This window comes from Ipomoea nil, unplaced genomic scaffold (assembly GCF_001879475.1).
Source record: "Ipomoea nil cultivar Tokyo-kokei standard unplaced genomic scaffold, Asagao_1.1 scaffold1421, whole genome shotgun sequence".
NCBI classification, from domain to species: domain Eukaryota; kingdom Viridiplantae; phylum Streptophyta; class Magnoliopsida; order Solanales; family Convolvulaceae; genus Ipomoea; species Ipomoea nil.
This window is the reverse complement of record NW_017617849.1, coordinates 5,960,128-5,986,706: the sequence shown is the minus strand read 5'-3', so window position 1 is coordinate 5,986,706 and position 26,579 is coordinate 5,960,128. Positions and strand designations below refer to the sequence as shown.

Below are 26,579 nucleotides of genomic sequence, written 5' to 3'. Positions count from 1 at the left end.
CTTTTCAACTTAAGATTTCAATTTGAACATAAATAAATGAATTCATAACCTAAGATCGATCCCAATTCACAGTTCACATCCTCATTATACCTTAATTTGAGGAGGAAAATTACGAATTGGGATAAATCTTAAGGCTTAAATTTTTTTATTCATGCTCAAATAGGGATCCTAATTTGAAAAGCATGAAACTACCTGATACTGCTAATTACCACGTAAGCAATAATTAAGCAAATACGAGACCAATTAAAGCAAGTAAATATCTTTATTGATCACGGTGAAGGCTCTAAGTACAATCTACTTGGTTGCTCTGAGTACCGACTGACTGCGGTCGGGATTCTCTAACAACAACCTATCGATCGTTCAAAAGTCCCTCACACTGTAGCTACTGTGGGTATTTATAGCCGCTACGCCGGAGACACAAATCCGCTCGTTCGGCATGCTCTCCACGTAGCCACCACGTGTCATCCTCCCGGGTGCCCTGTCTGTCGTCGCAAGGAGCCGCCACGTGTCCTTTGTCAGCTCTCTCGCCAAAGGGCTACCGCTCGGGCAACTCCCGGTCGGACCCCGACCGGGTTCTTCACAAGAAGCCCGACCTGTTACCTGCAAAGACAAGAAGAAAAGACAAAGGCACACCAGTCGAGGTAAAATTATGTCGGTCGGGATATTCCCTATCACTACCTTTAATAATTTCATATTTTGGCATGTCTTAAACGAATGGGTGACCGGCGTGATGAATTTTGACACTAAAACAATAGCTCTGGATGAAAATTGGTACTAAAACAATAGTCGTGGATGAAAATTGGTAGGAATGAAATATGTGGATCAAAACTGTCATTTTGCTAATACTCATGGGACCAAATTTGATATTTGCTCTATGAATCTTTCTGTAAATAAATTTGATTTTTATTATAGTGATAAATGTACTTTGTAGTTGAACACAAACTGTACATGAAGCTGAAACATATAACTATAGAAGAAAATGAGAATGAATTTGAGGCTAGTTGTAGCAATTTCAAAAGAAAGGAACATAAAATGGGAGAAACCATATTAGGTGTTAATTAACCTCAAATAAAAGTTATTATCGGATTCTAAATATAACGTTTTTTCATGAATTATAACTCAACTTTCAAGGCTCGAATTCAAAATTTTATTTAAAAATTAAAGTAATTATTTAGAGAGACTAAATATATACTATTAGACATTTTTACAAAGAAATCAATCGGATATACATGTTGAATTGCTAGGAATAATGCTCCCTTGCACCATGGTCTTCATGTGCTTAATGTGCCTTCAAATGGGTTAAAAACGCTACTCTTAATAAATCTTATTTGTATAAAGTGATTAATATTTATTTAATGTCTTTATTCTCTTCTCCTTGTATGAAGAAAAGTAATTAAACTTTGGGAGAAGAAGAAAAGAAAAGTAATTAAACTCTTCTTCATAAGGTGTACACTTCATCAATAACTAATTCAAGGTCATTTGTACTAAACACTTCTTTAAGTGAATGAGAATTACTAGGTGTACATTTGATCAATAACTTTACAAATAATTGTGACATTGATAATGTGATTCGGAAATTAATTTATCGAGAATGAACATGTATGATAATGTACTGGTTACCTGACTAACTTGGGTCAAATCGCGTAACCGGGTACTATAATTGTGATTGAGGTTCCTGAGGATCTGCTGACGCTCCTCCAAGCTAATGTTGGCGGGGCTATTTCAAGAACAATTAGATAACGTCTACTGTGTTAGGCAATGTCTTTCTCACCAAAAAAAAAAAAAAAAAAAAAAAAAAAAAACTCTAAAGCTAATTAGTGTGCAGATTGAATGATTATTTTATTACCACTAGAATACAACTCTTTGAAACGAGTTCATCTAAGCGGCAAGCGGCAAATTATTGTCTGGACCATGAATATCAGGTCATTTTTTTCACGATTGTACATTTTTAATATATTAAAAGTATATTATTTTTGTACTGAAGGTATATTATATAAAATAATGTACCCTTAGTATATTAAAAATGTACTTTCAAAAGATATATCTTAGTACATAAATAATGTATGCTTAATATATTAAAAATATATTTTTTATTTATGATTATGTGGACCATGGTCTATGTAATAATAATTGCATCTAAGCCATGCCTTTCTAGACTCTAGTGAGTAAAGATGGCCCAACTCGTTTACTTTGGACCTTGAACCATACTAGGCTTGCAAAGATATCCAACTTAAAGAAAATCACTTTGCCCAACAATTATTGGGCCATTATATGTCTGCATTTCAAATAAATATTAAAATTGAAATCGAACTAAAATATTAATAAACGAAATGAATTATTAGTGAAAGTAATATATGTGTTCGGATATATACAATCTAGAATCGAACTCTCTCTATCTCATAAAGAATGTCATGAAATATACCATAAGAAGGATAATGTGCTAGTCTTATCAAAATTCTAATGTCCAATTAGAATTTTTATGATTATGAACATTTTTACAATACTTTATTAATTAATTCTTCGTCACTTATATTTTTAAATTTTAAAAATGAAGAAATAAGAAGATTGTACAGGATAATATCACATATTAATTAAGTCAAAATAAAATAAATAAATAAATATTTATTTATTATTTTTATTTAATAAGAAAACAATGCCCAAAACAATAAATGTTGACTCCTAAGGCATACATGTCTAACACCCGGCCGTTGCCTAAAATACTCATGGCAACCCAATTTCATGACGTGTATATTCCAATATAACCATCAGAAATATTTCAATCGACTCGAGTACTCAATAAATTTGGATTAAATATTTTACAAATTGATATCATTATGAATATTTTAAATTCAACGTTGAACAAGTTTAGAAATAAATGACTAATTGTGTCAAAATATAAATTGTTAAGAGCATTCAAATTTGTCACAATATATAGTTAAGGAATAATCAAAAGTTAACTCGATATTCTACATGTAACTTTCTCATTACTTTTATATTCTCAATCACGCTTTTTTAGGAGTTTGCTGAAATATTCAAATCAAAACCGTAAGAGGTGATTGATAAAAGTTGTTAGTGGTTAGTTATTAGGTGATTGAGTTAGTACGTTTGACTAGTTGATAATATTAGCTGATTGTAAAAAGATGTTTGTTAAATTAGTTGATAGTTGATTACATATAAATGACTTTCTCAAAAAGTTATTTGAAAAAACTGTTTTAGTATTTTTAAACAATAAGCTATTACAAAAAGTTAATTAATCAAACACGCATATTGGTTGTTTAACTAAGTCAAACAGTTAATAGTGATCAAACAAGTTAATTGACTAATAGACTAACTATTGTACCAAACCCCCCCCCCCCTCTCTCTCTCTCTATATATATATATATATATATATATATATATATATATATCAATTTTCTTCAGTTTTTCATTTTTAATTCTTTATTTGTAAAATTAGATAAATATATAAGTAAATATAATTCTTGATCTAAAAAGGATAAAATTTTCAGTGAGCTAAAACGCGTGTGCAGATCCCTTGCATTACTGAATTAGGAATAAGGTTCAAAATGACCAGTGAACACTCCAAATGGATATTGGCTCTATTACAATGTAGTAATTGTTCATATACTTTCTCAACCTACTGAAACACAAAGAACCAACAACGCCTCCACTGAGACTTGAACTCACAACCTTCCAAATGGAAGTCCAACCCGGGTACCATTAAACCACATAGTCTTGGTAACGATCCCCTTCTAATTGCACTTTTTTCGAAAAATAACAAAAGAAAAATATAAATAGACAAAAATGTCCTTACTAAAAAAATAAAAATAGAAAAACTAATAAGAATGACTAAAAGTGTCCAAAAATAATAATCTGAGATGTTAAAAGATAAAAACGATAATTTGTGACTAAATTTAAAATTGTTCTCAAAAGACAATAGACATATGGTGAAATTAACTATTCAAAAAACAACTAACTACCAAATATTTGATTATGTTTATTGTCCTCCGAAATGCTCTGTCGCCGGAGTGTGGGGGGGCCCTTAGGGTTGGGGTTCAAACTTTTGGAAGAATGTTTATAATTTCGATCTTAAATAATATTCTAACCAAGCAAATGATATTCAAATGCATACTTAAAACATGGCTATTAAAATATGAATATATAATTTAAAACTTATATTTCTAAGATTTCTTTTTTCTTTTATGACACACACACACAGATATATATATATATATATATATATATATTTATTTATTTATTTATTTATTTATTTATTTATTTATAACCTATGATTAATGGTCTATTGATACCTACTTTTATCATTATTATTATGTGACCACAAATTATGGCAATATAATAACTGACTAAAAGATTTGCACTTATACGTAATGATTCAGATGCATGTATAAAGTGATGATAAACAAATGAGATTCTAAAGCATACCTAAATTAAAACATGGTTATTAAAATATGAATATAGAATTTAAAACTAATATTGTAAAGATTTTGTTCTCTTACAGATATTACGTACATTTATCACTTATATTTAATGCTTTTTTTTTTTTTCTACATACGATATTAGGTATCTTCCCTACTGTTAGGCTAATTTGATTTCAATTTGAGTCGACATTTCAGTTGTATTAGCAATTCACTTCAACTACTCTAAATGATTGGTATGTTAATAATATCGATCTATCTTTTATTGACATCTCCTTTTTTTTTTTTTTTTGGTCAATAAAATTTGTAGCCACTAGTCGAGGGCATACATGGGGTAAACTCTGCTATTATGTAATAGTCTGATCTACAAATCACAAGGAGCGATAAATCACACTAGAAAGACTATGTGTGGCATACTTGTCCGAGAGGGCGTTATTACGTTGACAAGTACTATGAGGTTAGTTTGGTATTTGGTTTGAGTTAATTTTACAATTGCATTATATTAATAGTCTACTTACCAATTACTCTAATTTGTTAAGTATGTTAATAATATCTTTATTGACAATTACTTTTGACATATTTATCACGTGATTGTGAGTCGCGACAACACTTGATCAGTTGTATGTCCGTATAGATATTTTTTTATTTTAAAACCTCACACCACTCAATATTCATGTGTTACATCACATGGAGAATGGGGACACCAAATTGATGCATTATCTCAAATAGGGATTCTGATATTTTCTTTGCGTTACATCTTGCTTTTACTTTTTTTGTTTTTTTTTTTTTTTGAATTTATGTACTTGTAGTCTTGTATGGTCTCTAAAGTCATGTGGCATCATATATGACGATTAAGACATAATGTTTTAAGAGCTCATTTAAGTAAATCCGTTAGCCGACACTTTAGCAAATCGCTATAAGTACTTTTTATATGCAAGTTAAGACCATTCTAACTACATTGTACAACAACCATACTGTACATAGGAATAGGATTAACACACGAAACCAACTTTTTTTTTTTTTTTGTTGCATGATTTTGTATGGAGAAAAAAAAAAAAAAAGTGGGTTACGTTGGTTGGTTAAAGATGGAGGGATGATTAAAGTGGGGTTCAATCCTTGTCAATTGCCATTATTATGAGCAACCAAATATTGCACGTGGCATGTGGGCGGTGCCTATTTTGACGACCTAAGCAGATGGAAAGAAATTATGAAATATATATAATTAATTAATATGTGGTAATAAAACGCCAGGAGACACAGCACCTACAGGTAAAATCAATAATTAATAAAATTGGCGTTCCAACTGCCCATTCTCTATGATTTGATATTCAATAATTAATTAACGCTTTTGTTTTCCACGCGACACAACATCACAGGTATGTGGCTGCCTCATTCGTTGTCAGTAATATTATTAGTACTATAATATAATGCCATAAAATACTACGTGTACTCCTACATTTTATTCTCAATTTTTACTTTATCTCATAAATTTTTTATGTAAATATTTTTTCTGGGAACCACGTTATTTCATGAACTACTTCAAATTTTTTTCGGGTGTATCAAAAAATTTTCCTGTCAGACACAGTGACTGATCCTCTCGCTGAATTGCAGGTACTTCGGTGGGACAAATTAAACTACTTCAATTTGAGTTTGAGTTCAAATTAAATAATAATAAAATAGAATGTAAATATTCGCAATTTATTTACACCTTTATATTAGTGATAGAAGTAGTCCAACTTGCAATTTTTTTTTTTTTATTGAAAGGTAACAAGGTAGGTATATGTTTCAATATTATTGCAACTACTTTAACTTGTCTAATCTAATCTTACCGTATTTTCAGCACATTCTGGGAAAATCTTTATTTTTTTTTTTTTTTGGGTGATAAAATTGAAAGGGAATCAAATACCTAAAACCCATCAGCAGACATGTGGCCATTTCTCGATTTGTGATCGTTTCTGGCTTTCTGCCCTACAATTTTTGTTTGTGTTTGGTTTTCTGTTACCCACGTGAAACATGAGAGCAGATGATCCGCCGATTTCAAGGTCCTACGTGACAGTATCAAGGCTCCCGCCATAAATATCAATGGAAGAAGTAGATTGTGAGATTTGTCTTAATTTACTTATAAATTTTTAAACACTTATATACTACGGAGTAACATTTATGATTAGTTAAAGACTTGGAGGGTCAAGTCCAATATTATGTCTCTATAAAATGTGACGGTATATAAACAAATAAAGTTACATGTTTGCTATTATGTTTGATTTTAACATGTGGTATTATAGCCGGGTTACAAGCATGGTTGCAGTAGGCGCTAGGCGTTAGTCGGGTGCCCGGACAGCGCCTAGCGCCTAGGCGGTGCCTAGGCGGAATCTAGGAGGCGCTAGGCGGACGCAAAAAAACAGTGGTAGACTTGCAGTTTGACAATTTTAATGAGGTTGTTTTCAACATTTAATCAAATAACACATCCAAATAAATGAATTAATGATAATTCATAAGTCATAACATCAAAACAATGGTTTTCAAAAAAAAAAAAAAACATTAAAACAATATTAAAAATTAAAAATACTCAAATACTTCAATATAATCATCCAAATATTTAAAGTATCAAACTAGTTTACGCGTGTATATATGTCATATTATATATATGTATGCGCCCTCGCGCGCGCCCACACACACACATATATATAATAAAAAAAAAATAGACCGAGCCGATCGGGTTAACTCGACCGAAATGGACGAGTTAACTCGACTAACTTAGACGCTAAGTGGCCAAATCGGCCGAGTTAGGCGCTAGGCGGGCGCCTAGGGGGGAAATCGCCATGGTCTAGAGGCACCTAGCGCCTAGGCAGGCGCCTAGACCGATTTTTACAACCCTGGTTACAAGTTTGAGTCATCCCAGCAAGAGCAATGGTATACTAGTGTAGTGTCAAATTTATACAACTAAAATTTTGTCCTTGATAGGGTTCGAATGTTGCACTCTGCGATAAAGTCACGTTTATGAACATATTTTAGGTTAGTTGACCAGTAGGATGAAGACAATGACAATGCTATCAAAAGAGAATTAAAAATACTTGGAGAAATTCATACAAAAAATTGTATTTATTTAGACTATCGTTTTTACTTGTTAGACTAAGTATTTAGACCATTGATTTTACAAAGTTGTAACTATTTATTTTAGTGACAATTATAAGGAATTTCCTATATTATCGTGCATTCATATACTTTGAATTACTTATTTAAATATAAACAAATTCGACATTCAATTACCTATGTATGAATTTCTCATATATAATCTTGCATTGATATACTTTGAAATATTTATTTAAATATAAACATTAGACATTATCTCATTCACGTAATGCACGTGTAAAACTAGTAGTAATTAAAAGACAAGAAATTTGAAGAAAGGCCTAGTTAGTGGTTTAATTTATGGTTTATATTAATTTGGGTGTATTTAAGATAACAGTGAAATTATAATAGTCTAATTATCACCTGGCTTTGTGTTCAAATGGCACCTCTATGACTTCCCTTGAGGAAATGTCACATAATTGAATCTCGGTGGTGGGGTATTGACCGTCTTTAATTTGAATTTTAATATTTTGAAGCAATAAATTGTTACAAAAAAAAATAATTAATCAAACAATTATATTGATTGTTTAATCAAATCAAACAGTTAATAGTGGCCAAATAAATTAAAATTAACTTATAAACTAACTATGTTACTAAACATGACTAAAACTAACATGCAACATATTGCATACCTACATCAATATGAAGGTCAGAAGAAAAAAATATATATATTTCCAAAAATATCAGAAATATAATCAATTAAAAACAATAAATTTTATTTTCTATTATAATAATGAATAATGATAATGATGATAGCATTTCTTCCAAAAGGTTAAATCCCAATCCTAAGGGCCTCCATACTCCGACCCGACAGAGTATTTAGGAGAATGTAAATCATGGTAACTCAACTGAACATGAACCACAGAGGTTAGACCGGTGCTCACTGCGCACAAGGAACCCCCTTATTTTGAGAGATAGCTCCCGCACTACCGCTGGTGAGACGATGATAGCATTTCTGTATGGATGAATGACAATGGAGATAAATATATAATATATATAATATATATATATATATATATATATATATATATATATATATATATATATATATATGAGAGCAATGAAAATACAATATCTCTTATATAAAAGGACACAATATATTCCTAAGAGAGTTACTTTCAATGAAAATGATTTGTTGACATAGAAAGAGATGTCATTACATTGAATCTCAAATTTAAAAGTGACTTATTATTTTTGTTTAGGTAAGTAGATGGAGTAAATTGTTATATATGTATGTATATGTATACATATATATAGCATGAAATATTATATAAAATCTATATTTATGTTAAAAATATAAATAATTTGACTAGCTTAGTTGATTGAACTATAAATTTTATGTTATAAAATGTTTATTTCATGGGTTCAAATCTCATTAATTCTCCCTAGTCCCTAGTGATTTGTTCCTAGTTAGAATTCAATATGAAAATTCTTCTCCCTAGGGGTAATGACTAGGCCCCCCAAGTCTATAAAATCCAACCGCTCCCTTCGCACCAAAAACCCAAACCCACACCAAACAACAAGAAGTAAAAGTGTGATTTGGATTACGCGCCGCCGTGTCGGTCGATCGATTTCCTCGTCTAAACCCTTTCCATTGAGTCTCGTCCTTCCCGTCGCCGGATTTCTGATTTGTCCTCATCCTCCGCCACGGCGCCGTCTCCTCCTCCGCCCGATTGTCTTCCTCAGGGGCAGCGGTAGTTTCGGAATACGCATGAGCTGTTTGGTGAAGTTAGGTTTCTCTAACTCCGACGAAAGATCCGTTCCCCATTTCTGCCCTCAATTCTTCAATAATTTTAATTCCCAGACAAAAGGCCTCGCCATCAATTCGTTAATCCTCAGATTGTTAAGATTGCTGTCGTTTCTCAACATTAATTTTAATTTAATTAATTCGAACCATACGTGTCGTCTCGATTGCCGATCATCGTCGTTCATTAACCATGGAATCACGAGACAAGAGTAATAACAATCGCCAGATCCAAAGAGGTTCGATTTTTATGTTTTAACTTTATTTTTTTCTCAATTTGATTTTTTAATTATTTTTAGTCGGTGGGTCAACTCGTTTGTTCTCTATTGTTCACGTCATCAAAAGATGCAAAAATTTCTGAGCTGTTTTCTCTTGTTATAATTACTATAATTATTCTTCTTGTTCGAACTAAATAATTTCTGGATTATAATAATATTAATCTTCTATAATATTATTTTATCTTCATTCTGTAAGTTTGTCTGTCTCCTGGCACTGTGACGCCTGTGCCTCTCTTTACAATTTTACTCTAGGGGGTCAGCAAGAGTATGAATTTATACGAAAAGACAACAATAATAAGATAATTGAACTTGTAAACCTTGGTAGTGTTTGATTATGTGGTGAACTTGCCCTAATTATGATTTGTAAAAGGGTGAAACAGATGGCTGATGGTTATGGAAATTTGCCCTAAAATTTTGACAGCTTACTTGCTTTGAGCTAGTATCTTTAATTCCCTTTTAAAGGTTTAAAATGATGATAGTATGACACAAATCGTCTTCATTTCAAACTATTACCAAGCATGACTAGTCTGGCAATTATTTTAAGCAATTTCTTGCTTACATCTTGGTAGTCTATACCTTGGTGAGTCTTGGGTATTTTGTCCTTTCTTCTTCTTGCATGCAATTGCTTTTTTTGTTTAAGTAAAATGACAAAAATATTATGAGTTACTCCATACATTCTTATTGTTCAGTATTTGGTGATTGATTGTATCTAATTAATTGTTTTTACCTTCTCTAGCTGTTTGCTATTCAGATGCTGAGAGGAGGCATGAGTCTTCTCCATCCGTCATTGTTATCGGTGCCGGCTTTGCAGGACTTGCAGCTGCCCGAGCTCTTTATGATGCTTCATTTCAGGTATGCCCTCAAGGTAGCTAATTAATTATAATAGCATTGTTTTCCAGTTAAAGTTTGGATATAACAATCTAGAAATCTTGTTTTCTTTCAGGTTGTTGTGTTGGAATCACGGGATAGAATTGGTGGCCGTGTTCACACAGATTACTCATTTGGTTTTCCTGTTGATTTGGGGGCATCATGGTATTTATACACTTCATTGACTTTTTGATTAGTGCTCATTTGGCACCAAAAAACAAGAAAACTTTTTGATTCAACATAAATATAGAGTATTAATTTTCTCTCTTTCTCTCTCTCTCCCTAAGGTTACATGGGGTCTGTGATGAGAATCCTCTGGCATCTGTTATTGGAAGACTAGGGCTACCCCTTTATCGTACAAGTGGTGATAACTCAGTTTTATATGACCATGACTTGGAAAGGTTTGCATTTTTTATATCCTTTCTCCTTTGATACGCATATGCTTAGTGCTGAGTGCACACTAATACGAGTAAAATAAATTCTCTTTGTGCATTTGCATAGTGATCCTCTGTAATATATAATAAATCTCTGGGATAGTTTTTCTTGCTATTATGCTATAGTTAACAGTGCTGTCAACAGTTAGAATGCAAGTTACTCATCTAGCTCTTTTTTGCCTTTTTACAGCTATGCACTCTTTGACATGGATGGGAACCAAGTTCCCCAGGAATTGGTCTCTGAAATTGGGTTAACCTTTGAGGAAATTTTGAAAGAGGTAAGCTCTCTTTATCTTTCTCTCTCTCTCTCTCTAACAGCAGCAGCAACCCACCCTAAAAAAAGAAGATAAAGAATGGGAAGAAATAAAAAAAAACAAAAATCACCAAAATACCAAATGGAGGGATATTGCTTTGTAGGCATTTCTCACAGATTTACTTCTCTGTTTCTGCAGGCGGATAAATTAAGACAGGAATTTACTGAAGACATGTCTATACAACATGCAGTTTCTATGGTGTTTGAGAGAAGGCCAGATTTAAGGTCCCACTTATTCCCATTAGCTTACATCCCCTTTCTTTCTCAAATCTTCTTTACAAATGTGGAGTTGTGTTTACAGGATGGATGGACTTCGTCATAAGGTGTTGCAGTGGTATCTGTGCAGAATGGAAGGTTGGTTTGCTGCAGATGCTGATACCATATCACTGAAATCTTGGGATCAGGTTAACTTCATTACTTATAAGTTGCTTAAGGTTTAAATTAAATATTCAGGATATTAAAATATGGGAGATTCAAGCTTAAGACAAGGAACTGTGTGTTGCTCATCCAATTATTTTAAGTTTCAAGAAGAAAATTGAGAGACAGGAACTGTATTTGTAGTCATTTTCTTATAATTATTCTTACCTTTGTCTTACATCCATTGTTGTGTGATGCACACAGGAAGTGTTGCTTCCAGGTGGTCATGGTCTTATGGTGCGAGGTTATCGTCCAGTGATAAATACACTTGCCAAAGGTCTTGATATCCGTTTAGGTCACAGGTAAACATTTCCTTGCTCAAATCCCCCTCGTCCCTCTCTCTAATCCCAATTTTTAGGTTTGGATACATGTGCATATGCATGTCAGTGTGTGCCTTGGTTTTGTTTAGTTTCTGCTTACTGTATCTCTTATTGAAACTTATTTCAGAGTTAAGAAAGTTGTAAGGCGTTATAATGGTGTAAAAGTAACAGTTGAGGATGGGAGAACCTTTGTAGCTGATGCTGCAATTATTACTGTTCCTCTTGGTGTGTTGAAGTCAAATCAAATCAGTTTTGAGCCCAGATTACCTGAGTGGAAAGAAACTGCCATTAAGGATCTTGGCATAGGAATTGAGAACAAGATTGTTCTGCACTTTGGAGATGTTTTCTGGCCTAATGTTGAGTTCTTGGGAATTGTTGCTGATAACACTTACAAATGTAGCTACTTTCTCAATCTGCACAAGGCTACAGGATATCCTGTCCTCGTTTATATGCCTGCAGGGCAACTGGCTCGTGATATTGAGAAAATGACGGATGAGGATGCTGCTATGTTAGCTTTCGGAGAACTCAAAAGAATACTTCCCAATGCATCTCAGCCAGTAAGTAGTTTATTTGCTCTTATTATATTGTTGGCATTTGTTATTATCTCTAGATGTGTTAATGGTGCAGCCCCTTCCCTTATATCTACACATTTTGTCTCATGTCAGATGACGTATTATATGTTATGGCTACTGCCTACCGTATTGTTTAAAGGTTATAATTCAGGTTTGCTTTTCTGTGCACAGGTTCAGTATCTTGTTTCTCATTGGGGAACGGATATAAACACACTGGGTTCTTACAGCTACGATTTAGTAGGAAAATCCCATGACCTGTTTGAGAGGCTTAGGATCCCCGTGGATAACCTGTTTTTCGCTGGAGAGGCTACAAGCTTAAATTACACAGGGTCTGTACATGGCGCCTATTCTACTGGATTAATGGCTGCTGAAGATTGCAGGATGCGGGTACTGGAGCGTTATGGAGAGCTGGATCTGTTCCATCCAGTCATGGGCGAGGACACTCCCGTCTCTGTTCCCCTGTTAATCTCCCGCATGTAGAAGAAGAAGAAGAAGATTGTAGCGTGGGTTTTGGCTAAACACAGATTGCTGCTGCGGGCTTTGTGAAAAACTGCGAAAACCAGTAAATGATCAAAGCATCAGTTGTTCATGTGTAGTCATTGTCCATGGCGAGATGCATATAGTATGTGTGTTTAAAATGTAAACAGTTTCGTGTCATGTGTATGGACGAGATATTCTGGACTGCCTCATGGCTATTATGAACATTATATTACTGAATAATATAAATCGTGTGGGTTTTATCAGCAACTTTTCTTTTTAGTCGGAGATTTGTTTCCCCCCCCCTCCCTTTTGCTGTTTATTTATATGAATTATTGATTGATACATTGATGGTTAAAAGAAAAATGATTGTTAAACAGCCATCAACACTCTTCCTCCTTTAGGCTTGGGCTACTAAATCAACTCAAGATTAATTTCTACCAATGATTACCTGTGGACCTGTGGTGGGATATTTTAGATTTGTATTGCCTTAAATCAACTCGAGATTAATCTTTATCGAGTTGACAAGAATAACATAAGACCAATGATTACTGGTGGACATATTTTAAGTTTGTACTGTCTTAAATCAACTCGAGAACTAAAATAAGATTTAAGATAAATTTAATATTTATATTGTTGTGATTTTTATTTTCTTTCATATTATGATATAACGAGTATAAAACAAATATAATTTTAAAATATTACTTATACTCATTTCAATTCTTTAGTATTTATATTTATTTTTATTTAATTGTAATAATAAAAAATAAGATTAAAGTATCATTTCCTCAAATATTGTTTACTCCATATCTTTTTATTTATTTGAGTTCATACTTTTATTATATTAGTTTTGTAATATAATTTGTCAAGATTTGCATCACAAGTCAAAATAACAAATAGCAAACATAAATTTTAGTTAAAAAAAAAATTATCCATACAAAAAGAAATGTAACGTATTTCTAGAATTTTCCATGTGATGAAAATCCTCTATTTTTTAAGAAAAAAGAACAAATATTTAAAAGATGCGGGGTTCTTGTATAAGATGCAAAAGTTTGTGGCCGTTTTAGAATAAGCACATATTAAAGCCCCTTCCACCTATTATAATAGGATAAAAATAAATATCTTCAAAAAAAAAAAAAAAGATTTCGCAGAAAATCCTTCTACTCCAAAGTGCAGCCTCTCCAGCAAACTGGAAGAGCCGTAAGAACAAATTGGAAATGCCTCAAGCGTTGATTTTCCTAAAACCATTCATATCTCCGCCATCATCTTCCTCTCTTTTCAGGTTTGCTCTTTACGCCTACCCCGGTTCCCACAAAGCACAAGAATTGAGAAAAAGAAATAATCTCCTAAATTGTCTTGCTCAAATTTCATGTTTTCAGTACTTCTTTGTAGTATTTTCATAAAAATCCTGTCTTTCTGTACTATGCAAGCGTTTTAGCATCAGAGGGTGGTTCTTTATTGCCTAAATTGTTAGTTTTGGGATATGGGTTTGCTTATGTCATGTATAGGCAAATTTTACTATGGATGTGGAATATGGATAAATTTTCATTTTTAGTATACTGAAGGTTAATTTTTAAATAGTATACTAAATAATGAATTTTCAGTGATTTACTGTACAAGGTGAACCATGATTCATGGTATAATGATTGGTCATGTATATATATGGGCCAACTCTTTTTGGAGTATAATATGTAGTATGTGTTTTGAAATTTTATTGTGTTTCTATGGTATCTGGATGTTAAATTTTGCTGCTTGAACTGAAGCCTGGACTGGTCAAGCAATGATACAAATGCTGTTATCTGAAATGCAGTAAATCGAGCGTTAATGGGGATTTTCTTGATACGAACACGGTGAAGATATGCAAAAGAACAGAGGTAGTGTGCCAGGGCATGTTGGCCCCGAGGAAGTTCATGCAGAGGAGGAAGAAAGTGGAGGTGTTCAAGGATGCTGAGGATGAAGTAGACCAGAAGAACTGGAGGAAACTAATGGGTGAAATTGAGGAATTGGGTTCTGCTGTGTCTGTGCTTAGAGGCCATAGGGTCAAGAATCAGGCACTTCCCAGGGACATGGTTCTCGGGACCTTGGTTAGATTCAAGCAGCTCAAGAAGTGGAATCTCGTTGGTGAGGTATACAAATGTGTTTGTTCATGCTCTATTTTTAGTAATTTGGTATTTTGCCTTCACGGAGGGTTTCAGTTAGAATAACGAGTCGTCTCTTTAGATTCTTGAATGGCTTCGGACGCAACATTGGTGGAACTTTAATGAAATGGACTTTCTAATGCTTATCACGGCTTATGGGAAACAAGGGGACTTCAATAAAGCCGAAAGGGTTTTAAGCTACATGACTAAGAGGGGATATCCACAAAGTGTGATATCTCACACTGCTCTTATTGAAGCGTATGGAAGGGGAGGCCAATACAGCAAAGCAGAAGCAATATTTCGAAGAATGCAATCTTCGGGTCCTGAACCTTCTGCGATTACGTATCAAATAATCCTCAAAACCTTTGTTGAGGTAGTTATTTACTGTCTCTACATATTTAGACTTACACTAGGTAAACCCCGTCTTGTGACTCTAGCAGGCAAAGGGCCACAAGGAGGCCACTAGGCCGCTCTCACTGGGAGTCGAACTTGGATCCTTGTGGTTACTGGTTACCAAGCCAACAGTCTGACTAACTTGGTTGGGGTTGGCCGTTTGCCCCATATTATGGGATCATATTATCATATATGAATTATTTTGTTTCTATAAAATGGGGTCATATTATCATATATGGTTTTAGTATAAACAAGAAGCTATTTCAGGGTGACAAGTACGAAGAAGCTGAAGAAGTGTTCGAAACTCTTTTAAACATGGAGGCTCCTCCCCTAAAACCCGACCAGAAAATGTTTCACATGATGATCTACATGTACAAGAAGGCACGAGACTATAAGAAAGCTCATAAGCTATTTGCACTAATGGCTGAGCGAGGGGTTCCTCAAAATACAGTTACATATAATAGCTTGATGTCATTTGGGACCGACTATAAGGAGGTTGCAAAAATCTATGATCAGGTAAATTCGAAAGTATATGTCATTTAGGCCCCTCCCCTAAAACGCTATTTCATTCGTTTCTATTATTTCCTGTACATACACAATGGCTTTACCAGCATTTGAAGTAAATGCTCGATTTCAGATGCAAAGAGCTGGTCTTCGGCCCGACGTTGTAAGCTATGCCCTACTGATTAATGCATATGGAAAGGCTAGAAGAGAAGAAGAAGCATTATCGGTTTTCGAGGAAATGCTCGATGCTGGTGTTAGGTAAATAGTTTTGTGAAAATTGAGGAACTAAATGCTGACTTGTCTTTCTGGTGTCTAACTTTGTTGTGTTTTTAGAGATCTTTTGAACTACGATTCTGTTTCTCTTTCTTGTTGTCAACCGTGAAGAAGGTAAAACGTTAGTATGTTTCTGTTTTCAGGCCAACACAGAAAGCTTACAACATCTTACTAGATGCATTTGCAATCTCGGGAATGGTGGAACAAGCTCGGGTTGTCTTTAAAAGCATGCGAAGGGACAGGTGACTCTTTGTTATCATACTAATTATTATACACGCGTTTTGCATTTTCACAATGCTTCGCTATTGCCAGTGTTGCAAAAATCGTGCCTAGGCGGTCCCCAGGCACCTAGCGATTTTTTCAACATTGGCTATCGCCTTCTACTTTTCACTACTTTCTCCTTGCTTTTTTCAAGTTTATAGCGTTTGTAATGTTTCTCCCTCGAAATTCAGGTGTAGTCCTGATCTTTGCTCCTACACGACTATGCTATCTGCATATGTAAATGCTCCGGATATGGAAGGTGCCGAGAAATTCTTTAGAAGAATAAAACAAGACGGATTTGAACCCAGTGTAGTGACATACGGGACACTTATCAAAGGATATGCAAAGGCGAACAATCTCGAGAAAATGATGGAGAAATACGAAGAAATGCGGGTGTCTGGTATCGAGGCCAACCAAACTATCTTCACCACGATCATGGATGCGTACGGTAGGAACAAGGATTTCGGGAGCGCTGTTGCTTGGTTCAACGAGATGGTGTCTTGTGGCGTTCCCCCCGACCAGAAAGCAAACAACATTCTCTTGTCTCTCGCGAAAACAACAGAAGAGCAGACAAAAGCTAACGAGCTCGTGGGAAACATAAACGGGACAAAGGTAGTCAAAGGTTTCCCCGGCTTCACTGACAACGATGATGACAATGAAGAAGACGGAGAAGTAACTGACGACGGTTATAGCAACTACAATGATGACAGGTCAGATGAGCTTGTTACTGTGTAGTGAGCATCAAAACATGAGGTTGTGGTATTATATTGTAAATTTGGCATTCATTTTGGTTGTGAAAATGAAATTTTTCGAATGCTAATTGTCAAGTGATCATATATTCTATGTCAAACAGTTGAGAATCGGGTATCGGAGAAAGCTTGATCCTAAACCTCGACATTACAGTTGCATTAACAATCACATATTACCTGTTTTTTTTTATTATGTAATCTGGCAAAAAATACATAACAGAATATTACAATACGACATAGATTCCGGCCAGCAATCCTTAAATTTTGGTAATCTTAAAAGGAGCAAAAAAGGGGTTCCTTTCTCGGTTTCATTTGTACTTGTATCTATCTATACAGCTGATGAATTTTTCCCCAGATACCTCGTTTTAACGTTAACGTATCTGCTGAACCTCTGCAAACATCTTCTGAGAATGTCGGACCGAATAGTTCCAAGCAAGCAAAGCAGCACCAACAGCAGGCTCCACCTGGTATCAGTAACTATTATCCCTCTCCGGTTTTTGCTTCTTCCTACAACGTATTAAGTAATGCGATATAACGTTAAAGCACTTACCGTGGGGCGAATTGGGAAGGCCCCGGGGAAGTCCTTAGATATACACTTTATTACTTCTTGCCCGATATCCCATCTCTTGTTGGCTTCAAGAACACCGCCAACCATGACAAGGGGAAACTCGTCATTTCCATCTACGCAAATGCACAGGTTAGCTAATCGACCTCCAAATGATTATAGAAGGTAACAATGGCAATATTAATTCCGCACCTTTACCACATAGGCCTAATCTTCGAACAACAGCTTTGACACTCGAGGCCAATTCTTGAACGGAATCTTGCAAAATGTTATTTGCTACTTGATCACCTCCCTCGGCACATGACACGACAAATGGAACGAGAGCTGCAATCCGGGCCCAAGATGGATCCGAGTACGTCCACCTATCAATGGTTCACAAGTTTCAGACTAGCATAGAGCGCAAACACTTCAAAGATTCAAGTTTTCAGCAAATACCCAATAAGTTCATCAGCCGAAGAAAGGCCTAACGCCTTTAAAATACTCGATGTAAGAGCAGTGTATGGGCCTCGACCATCATGCTCTCGGATAATAGCAGACAATGCCTGTGCGGCTATACCATATCCACTACAAGTGATCATACTAAACGCTTCAGTTTAACTTAAAAACCAAAAATGAAATACAAATTGAAGCATGTGTTCCATCTCAACTAAAAGACGCCACGTGGACCGTAGTCTCTTTTTTACCTTTGGCATAGCTCTGATACCAAATTGAAGCATGTGCTACATCTCAACTAAAAGTATAAGCTGATAATTGGATTGCACATTTATGTTTATGTTATATTATATGCTCAACAATACAAACACGAGCATGAACTTATAAGGTGTGACACCTAAAAAGCGTGTACCTTCCCCAATCACCTAAAATCGGTCCTGCACCAGCAGCTCGGGCATCCCTCCCGTCTTCTGTAAACCCGTATGCAATCGTTCCTGTACCCGCAATTAGGACACACCCGTGAAGCTTCCCCATCGTTCCACTTGCTAGAGCTGCTACAGCATCATTCTCAACGAATAAACTAACGTTTTTGGGGAATATTTCCCTAACATATAAAGACAAAGAAAACACAATCAGATTAGTGTATTGTTACATTCTAAGTAAACTAAATGGAATTCAGAGATCACACCTTAGCCACTCCACTATCCTTTCCTGATCTGTTTGATGGTTAACACCCGATACAGCTAAACAAACGGCTCGAACAGCAGACCGGGTTGATCCTGCCTTTGAAAGAGCATCTGCCATAACTTGTTCTAAGGTCTCTCGAGCAGCCATTTCTATGAACATAAAAAACATGTAGACGCTTAATTCTGGGGCAAGATTGTGTCTTTATCAATTTAAAAGAAAGCAAGATTGTGTCTTTATCAATTTAATGATAACCCTTCTCTACAACAATGAATTATAACAACAATCCAGATTATGGGTACTAACAATTAAACATTAAAAATTCACTTTTGACAGTGGAGAAGAAGAAGTACCGCCGACACTATTGTGGTTGGAGCAGCCGGCGACGGCGCGGGAGAGGATGGGAGGGGGGTCGGATCGGGAAATAGTGGTCGGAGAAGGATGGAGAGGCATACAAACGCAGACGGTGGAAGTAGTCCCGCCGTCCAATCCCAGTATCACTTCTCCAAACCCATACCCACCACCACCATCGTCTCCGGGAGCCACTCCTCCCTGCATTTCGCTCTCGAAGTCCCAAATCTCCCCATTCCGGTGCCTCTTCATCCCGTATCTGTTCTTGGGACGACCCAGCTTTCAAGAATTGCAGTGCTTCTGACAGTTTGAGAGAGAGAGAGCAGTGCGTTCTGCGCGAAAACGATGGCAGAGTATGGAGAAGAAAAAGAGGGAAATATGGATATATTTAACTTGATTAGTGATGAAAAAACAAATGGGAATAGGCTTTCATGAATGGGAGAATAGAATATTGGGACGGCAATATGCATCCAAGAACAAGAGGTTGATGGGTGTGCCGTGCGCGATTAATTTGACGGCTGGTTTGCATACGTCATACCGGAGTTTTGTCATGTAGCCTCTGTGCTTTTTGCAATCCCATATCAGGACTGCAGATTAAACTATAAGTATATATAGATATGAGAATTGAGAAATGTCCAAAAGAGTAGCACAATACTGGACTTAACTGTACGGTCATTCGTACCAATCAAGCTAGTTAACATATAGTTATTACGTTCTTTCAAGAATCACAAGATAAATTAAGAAAGTTACTAATGCTTGCTCAAAACACTACATAGAAGGAGAGAAAAAGATTTCAATTATTCAATTCTTTTAGATATTATATTTGTAAAATAAAGGTAATAATGGTATATTATATTTATAATGGAAGATAATAATGGTAGACATATATTTGACAGAATCAAGCCATAATATCCACAATCAACCATATTTTATAACATAAATAGAATTTTAAAAAAGATTACAGTTATTATCTTGGCTGGAATTATGAAGACACAAATTACTTCTGAGCTACTCCTATAATGTCAGCCTTGCCTTATCAACTCTCAAAAATAAATAAAGAAAAGAAAGAAAGAAAAAAGAAGGAATAGTTGGTGTAGGCCGGCATCCGTGAGTGAAAATGGAGGAGAAATCTGCAGTTATTGCTGTTAAAGAAATGCAACAACCATCGGAAAGAGAAGTCAATCGGGTATCTCCCTGCATCTCTATGCCTATACTTTTTTTGTTGTTTATATTTCTTGCTGGGAATTCCACGCAAAGATGCCATTTTTACATTTTTTGCTTCTGGATTTTCTATGGTGAATAGAAATGGGAAGGGTATGGAATTAGTGTGAAGTTTACAGCTTTTTCAGTACTGGGATCAAGTTAGCCCGATTGTCGATTTGTTTTGGGTTTTCTATTAACGATTTTACAGACTGCACAACCAAATTGATTGTTTTGATAACAGTTTCTTTTATCTGATAAATAAACTGCTTCTTTTGAATTTGTGGGGAAGAATGCACATATGTATGTTCTCTTTGCCTTATCTCCCCTTTGTTAATTTACGTTGTATATGCAGATTGTTGTTCCATTTGACTCGATTGTGGGAGAGATTTGAAGTAATGGGGTTGTATACTTGTATCTTAGTTAGGAGAGAGAATGACAAAATATGAATACATAAAAGAAGATGACAGATAAATGATTATTGATCCTAATTGAGTATTTATTGCCATCATTAACATAGATGCATGCCTCAATATACTCAGGCTCCTGGGTTGCCCACAAAAGGCGAAATTCCCTCGCCCCAAGGGCCCCACACTCCAACTTTGACGCGATAGTAGAATGATAAATCATAGTAACTCAGCGGCCCATTAGATGGGAGGACTAGTGTCTGGTGCTCACAAGGAGCCCACCACATTGAGTGTAACTCCACACTGCGGCTGTCGAGGCTCGATCCTATGTCCTTGCCCACGAGCTCCTGGCTTTTTTCATCATTGTTATGGTTAGCATTCTAGCATATTTTTGTGTTTTGATGCAGCTTCTGGTACAATTGTACAATGCTCTATCTGTGTATATATCTTAGCATTCATAATAAGACGCTGGTGATAGTTTCAAGTTTATAACACAATTTCAACTAATTTGTCAGTCAAGTCCAACTTTCGAATCGAGCTCATGTGGAATCATGTTAAATTAGGCATTTTGATGAAATTGGTTGCAGCTTTTCCGACGACACTCATGTTGACACAAGTCATTTCTTGGCATAATAGCGTACTTGTTACATATGGACTTGTTCTTCTTTCGGTTTGCAATTACTGATATTATCTCTCATATATAGTTTATGCTGTGGATAGAGATAGATGTCTTTCCTACTTCATTGTTTACTAAAAATAAAAATACCACTACACTATATGGACAAAATGTACTCTTTATAAAAGAAACCATAGCGTGCTGAATAGGAAAGATACATAGTGCACACACAAACATGCCTCACTGGTTTACATAATTGTGCAGCTGTTAGGATTTTCATCGCTAAACATGCTGGGGTATGTATTAGCCCTGACCGGTGCTGGCTGTGGAGGCGGTGAGGGTGCTGGGCGTGCTGATGGTTCATAATCAGATGGCACGGGAGGTGCTGATGGAAAACCAAATTCCCATGGCGGGACTGGTCCTAGTGGAGAAGCATTGCCCCCAAAGGCTACACCCGGTGACTGCCAGTGACAGTAGTTATTCGGGCTGTTCATACCACAACTCCCGAAATATCCATTGCCATGAAAGCAACAAGCGTGATGGCCATGAGTGCTGCTCGCTGCATGGCCACCAGAACACGAAGACGAAGCAGCACAAAGGCCATGGTGGTGGCCCGGGCTAGGAGGAGGGAGCACGAGGGGTTTAGATCTCTGCACAGACTGCATGTCATCCCGGGTACTGGTAATCTCTGTAACACTACCATTCTTGAAACTGAACTTTATTGTGCTGGTCACCTCCACAGTTTGCAACCCTGGAATTTCAGACAACTGTTCCGGGTTTTCCATGATGTCCTGATAACTCAGGGGCTTGATCCCCTTCAACGATTGCATTACAATCTCCACATCTTTACCACGTTCCGTGGCAGTGGTGGGAGAAGCGGGAGAAGGGGCGGGAGAGCCTTGCTCCCACAGCAGCTCGGCTTTTCTCCCTAGCTTCTCCAGCATCGTGAGAATCGTGGGAGGATCAACCGTGCCAGTAATGAGAACATGCCCCTGCTTTGCATCCACCCGAATGGAATGCACTCCCTGCACTTTCAATAGCATTTGTTTCAGCTTCTTTTCGCAACCATTGCAGTGGATCTTTAGCTTCAGAGCAAAGGTTGTTGGAGCAACCAAGGAGAGAGACATTTCTGGGATGTTAATTTCAAGAACTATGATTGTAAGCTTTTCTGGGTATTCTTACACAGTTGTTTTGGTAAATTTATAAGGTGTTAATTTGGGCATTTCAGACACGGCAATGCCATATCATAGACCAATTCTACCATCTTATGAGTCAGTCAGCCTTAAAATAATCTTAAAGTCTTCACCTTATAATAACTGAAAACCACCTTTTCTTGAGAAAGTCACATGAAACTTACTGGAGTTTCAAATGTAAATGATTCTCTTTAAATAAATACTCAGGGTTTAGACAATTCTGTATTTTAATCGTAAGCACCTATTATACATTTTCCTTCATCATCATCATCATCATTATGCAAGGTGAAAGGTATATATAAGCATAAAACTATATCAATGCATAATTGTTTTAGTATATATTATATTTGGTGAATTTTCGAGTATAATTCATAGTTAATTGGGGCAGAACTAAAATTTTCTTTATAGGGTAACTGTCAAAGTTTGCCATCACGAATTTTAATTAATCAAAACTAATTTCGCCAACATAATTCTTTTCTAAAGCCTCTTCTCTATTTTATTTAAGTTTTGCTAGATGTTCCTTCTTCAAGTAAAAATCATTAATTTTTGTTTTTATTTGTTCAAACATACTTTCTCAAGTCTAATGAAGCACAACGCTGATAGGGATTATACCCAGCGTGTACAGGTCATCCTGCCCGGTCAACGACTAACACTGGAGGGGACGCTTGTGCGGCGGGCACTAAGGTAGACGACCGGGCGGCCGGGCAAAGCTAGGGCGAGAAGTTGACCGGGCTGGATGATCCACACCAGCAAGTACGAGCGGAGATGAACGGTTGACCGGGCAGGATGACCCGTACACTTGGGGTATAATCCCTATCATATCCATTCTTAGTAAATCACAACACCACGTCTTGAATTGAGCAGGGGCTGAACTCTGACGCCAAACACAACCACTTGTGGACTTGTTTATTAGCAACTTAGCAAGCTAATGCAGGCTGCAGGCCAACTTGGGTATTACAATTTGTAATATATATATATATATATATATATATATATTATATATATATATATATATATGTTTTATTGGCTGTGGAAATTTGTTGCCAAAGACGAGTTGAAAAGGATGTCCTAACCAATATAATTCCATTTTTTCAACATTGCACCGACCATATAGCTTTAAGCTGTTTAAGGTGACAACCAACGCATTTATTGGCCACAAACATTGACCCTATCTACTTAGGAAGTTAGATCAGACAAACCTCAACGTCTTGCGCAAGTAACAATAACAATGTTAAGACTGGGACCAAATTAGTTAGTTTATTAAGTTGATAATCACAAAATTATAAATTTAATTTTTAGTGGAAGCAGCCTATTAATTGGCCTTCTTGATTCGTTTGAGCTGGTAAGCTATAACAATTTAAGATAATTTATCTCATTGTGATTCTTTGTCGATTAGAACCACAAGACGAAATTTGCACAATATAATGCACACGAGTAGTAATTGCGGATTTTTATAGTCATTCAATCATAATTCTTGTACCAGAAAGTTAAGAATTTGATTATTGCCAACATTCTTTTGAACAAGCCTATCGAATAAAGTTTTCTTTATAATATTTTGTATTTAAAGTACACAATCCTGTCACTCAAAATGTAGCGGTGATTATTATGCAAGTATAAAGAAGTTGCATCGACTGTTATAATAGTATAAGGAAATAAAGTTACATTTTCATTACTAGATATAATTTTTGATTTAGTTGTAAATATTTATCAGAGAGGAGATTACACAGAAGGTGTAAATTGTACTGAAAAAATCTTATGCAATGAACTCGATCAAAAGGGTGTGTTAGCAAATGGCAAATTCATGACTTTTTTTATATGAGAATCATGGTTTTTTATCACCCACTTAGCCACAATTTTTCCAATCTTAATTAATTCTTCGCATATAAAAACAATATAATTTTGTCAACATAACTTGTAGCAATAAGAATAATGGCAATTTCTTGGGACATTCCTAATTTTATTAACTTTATTTGTTGGCCCAACGTCGTCATGCTACCCCATGTATTTGTACGTAAGCATTTTCAAGCCTGCAGGTTCGTTATTAATGAAGTTTACTAATTAACCTTTTAAATAAACTTTCTTGTGTTTTAAATTTATATCTTTTATATTTATTTTTAATTAATATATTATATGGGATATCATCGGAAATAAAATCAGATCTAATCTTACAAGGATTCAATTAGGAGAATGGAAAATATAATAAAAATTTAGTTAACCGTACCGATTAAAACAATAAATTTTAATTAAATGTTTTTAACTGAAATAGTTGGATTTAGTTAATGATTAAAAATTGTAAGAATTTGGGCTATATATTTATGGTGATAAGCAATTGAAATATATGATATCATATAGGGATGAAAATCAATCATTATTCTATGGCTAGGGTTACCAAAGTTTGGTAATGCTTATTAAATAAAATATGGGAAAATGTTAAATAGATTCCAATGGAGTAACATGATAAATAATATTGATATGTATGGGAGGGGAATTTTGGGCTGTTAAGCTTGCCAACGTTGACTATTTATATATGTGACAAAAGACTATAGTTGGAGGACCATTTTAAGAATTAACTCTTTGCCGAAATAATTTATAACTAATTCCATCTAAGCCTTTTATTGGAGTGGCCATTTGAGACCACATTAATTACAATAAGGTCCACTTGTTATTTTTTAGGTCCAAAATGTCTTTAGATTCTTAGTAAAAAGTTATTTAGTTATATGTTCAAAATAATTGAAATTAAAAGTGAATAAAAATTTATTCTCAAACATATCGGCGTTAAGGAAAAACTTGGAAGCTAAAATTGAAGAAAATGTGGACGTGCACCCCCTCTGATCCGGTGTCAATCTTTAAGGAAATTGTATGTTACAAGCCTGGAATTTCTCTAGCTACCTACCTCCCTATCTCTAATAAAGCTCTCTTCAATAATCAAAATAAGCTCTTATTTTAAGCTACTAGCTTATTTTGAAAACATTACCGCTTATAACTTATTAATAACTTAAAATAAGCTATAAACTCCTAAATAAACTCGACCAAACAGAACCCGTCTTGATTGGAATTCAAACCTGCGACCTCTCATTTAAGGGGCTACAGCTATGCAACTCGACCACAAGTAGGGGTGACCGCGGTTTCGGTTCCGGTTAGGAACCGCCGATTTTGGTTCCGCAAATAGAAAAACCAGAACTGGAACCTTATAGTAAGGTTCCGATTCCAGTTCCGGTTCAGAACCGTCGGTTCTAAGTTCTAACCGGATTTATTTTTTTAAAAAAAGATATAAAAAAAACCTATAATTTTTAATTTTTTCCAGTTTAGAACCGGAACCGCCGGTTTCGGTTCCTTTTCTTCTCGAACCTTAACTGGAACCAATATGGTTCCGGTTGGGAACCGAAATCAGAACCGTACAGACAGTTCGATTCCAGTTCCGGTTCCGGTTCAACAGTGCACGATTCGGATGCCTAACCACAAGTCCTTTGGCTACATTGGTATATATTTAATTAACACATAAGACAATATATTATCAAGCAAATTATACACAAACTACTGCCAACTCAATCAGCAAGTTACCTGAAATCAAGAATTATTCCAAATATAACAAAAATGCATGGAAATTATATTAACGCTGACATAGACACACAGTACATTAATTATCTTGTACTAGTACTAATGTACTAGGTATAATAGGTATACATGCAAATTAAACTGACATTATTACTTGTAGATCGACTGTAGACGACTAAACCTTGAAACCTTTCTTTCAACACACCATATATCATCACCATGCATATGAATATTTAATTTGTTTCCAGCTAGGTGGAATTGAATCTGAACTCTA

General features: G+C 35.4%; 4 protein-coding genes across 4 annotated transcripts; 2 read left to right on the top strand and 2 right to left on the bottom strand.

Moving 5' to 3' along the window:
• The first annotated feature begins 8,897 nt into the window (after positions 1-8,897).
• LOC109187541 (probable polyamine oxidase 2) lies at positions 8,898-13,254 on the top strand. The gene is made up of 10 exons (XM_019337761.1): positions 8,898-9,545; positions 10,321-10,436; positions 10,528-10,616; positions 10,739-10,852; positions 11,076-11,163; positions 11,338-11,423; positions 11,500-11,602; positions 11,820-11,917; positions 12,063-12,492; positions 12,679-13,254. The coding sequence occupies exons 1-10, from the start codon at positions 9,500-9,502 to the stop codon at positions 12,985-12,987; spliced, it is 1,479 nt and encodes a 492-aa protein (XP_019193306.1). The 5' UTR covers positions 8,898-9,499; the 3' UTR covers positions 12,988-13,254.
• An 859-nt stretch (positions 13,255-14,113) lies between these two features.
• Positions 14,114-17,415, top strand: LOC109187540 (pentatricopeptide repeat-containing protein At3g59040). Its single transcript, XM_019337760.1, has 7 exons — positions 14,114-14,266; positions 14,795-15,110; positions 15,205-15,495; positions 15,783-16,031; positions 16,153-16,277; positions 16,436-16,534; positions 16,745-17,415. Exons 1-7 carry the CDS (start codon positions 14,202-14,204, stop codon positions 17,286-17,288), a joined length of 1,689 nt encoding a protein of 562 aa, XP_019193305.1. The 5' UTR covers positions 14,114-14,201; the 3' UTR covers positions 17,289-17,415.
• Positions 17,416-17,461: 46 nt separating this feature from the next.
• On the bottom strand, positions 17,462-19,919 carry LOC109187542 (N-acetyl-D-glucosamine kinase-like). Its single transcript, XM_019337762.1, has 7 exons — positions 19,337-19,919; positions 18,988-19,135; positions 18,712-18,903; positions 18,303-18,431; positions 18,060-18,229; positions 17,853-17,983; positions 17,462-17,766 (listed from the first exon to the last, which is right to left on the bottom strand). Exons 1-7 carry the CDS (start codon positions 19,584-19,586, stop codon positions 17,674-17,676), a joined length of 1,113 nt encoding a protein of 370 aa, XP_019193307.1. The 5' UTR covers positions 19,587-19,919; the 3' UTR covers positions 17,462-17,673.
• Positions 19,920-21,805: 1,886 nt separating this feature from the next.
• LOC109187419 (heavy metal-associated isoprenylated plant protein 6-like) lies at positions 21,806-22,684 on the bottom strand. Its single transcript, XM_019337605.1, has 2 exons — positions 22,174-22,684; positions 21,806-22,107 (listed from the first exon to the last, which is right to left on the bottom strand). The coding sequence occupies exons 1-2, from the start codon at positions 22,682-22,684 to the stop codon at positions 21,806-21,808; spliced, it is 813 nt and encodes a 270-aa protein (XP_019193150.1).
• Between the last annotated feature and the right edge of the window lie 3,895 nt (positions 22,685-26,579).

Excerpts from the sequence above, each read along its gene's own strand:
- LOC109187541 (XM_019337761.1), top strand. The coding sequence starts at position 9,500 with ATGGAATCACGAGACAAGAGTAATAACAATCGCCAGATCCAAAGAG. Across the intron at positions 9,546-10,320 it reads CAATCGCCAGATCCAAAGAG|CTGTTTGCTATTCAGATGCT; the intron begins GTTCGATTTTTA and ends TACCTTCTCTAG. Across the intron at positions 11,603-11,819 it reads CACTGAAATCTTGGGATCAG|GAAGTGTTGCTTCCAGGTGG; the intron begins GTTAACTTCATT and ends TGATGCACACAG.
- LOC109187540 (XM_019337760.1), top strand. The coding sequence starts at position 14,202 with ATGCCTCAAGCGTTGATTTTCCTAAAACCATTCATATCTCCGCCATCA. Across the intron at positions 14,267-14,794 it reads TCATCTTCCTCTCTTTTCAG|TAAATCGAGCGTTAATGGGG; the intron begins GTTTGCTCTTTA and ends TCTGAAATGCAG. Across the intron at positions 15,496-15,782 it reads TCCTCAAAACCTTTGTTGAG|GGTGACAAGTACGAAGAAGC; the intron begins GTAGTTATTTAC and ends AAGCTATTTCAG.
- LOC109187542 (XM_019337762.1), bottom strand. The coding sequence starts at position 19,586 with ATGAAGAGGCACCGGAATGGGGAGATTTGGGACTTCGAGAGCGAAATG. Across the intron at positions 18,904-18,987 it reads AGGATAGTGGAGTGGCTAAG|GGAAATATTCCCCAAAAACG; the intron begins GTGTGATCTCTG and ends TTTATATGTTAG. Across the intron at positions 17,984-18,059 it reads ATTAGGCCTATGTGGTAAAG|ATGGAAATGACGAGTTTCCC; the intron begins GTGCGGAATTAA and ends GCATTTGCGTAG.
- LOC109187419 (XM_019337605.1), bottom strand. The coding sequence starts at position 22,684 with ATGTCTCTCTCCTTGGTTGCTCCAACAACCTTTGCTCTGAAGCTAAAG. Across the intron at positions 22,108-22,173 it reads CGTGCTCCCTCCTCCTAGCC|CTCATGGCCATCACGCTTGT; the intron begins CGGGCCACCACC and ends CAGCGAGCAGCA.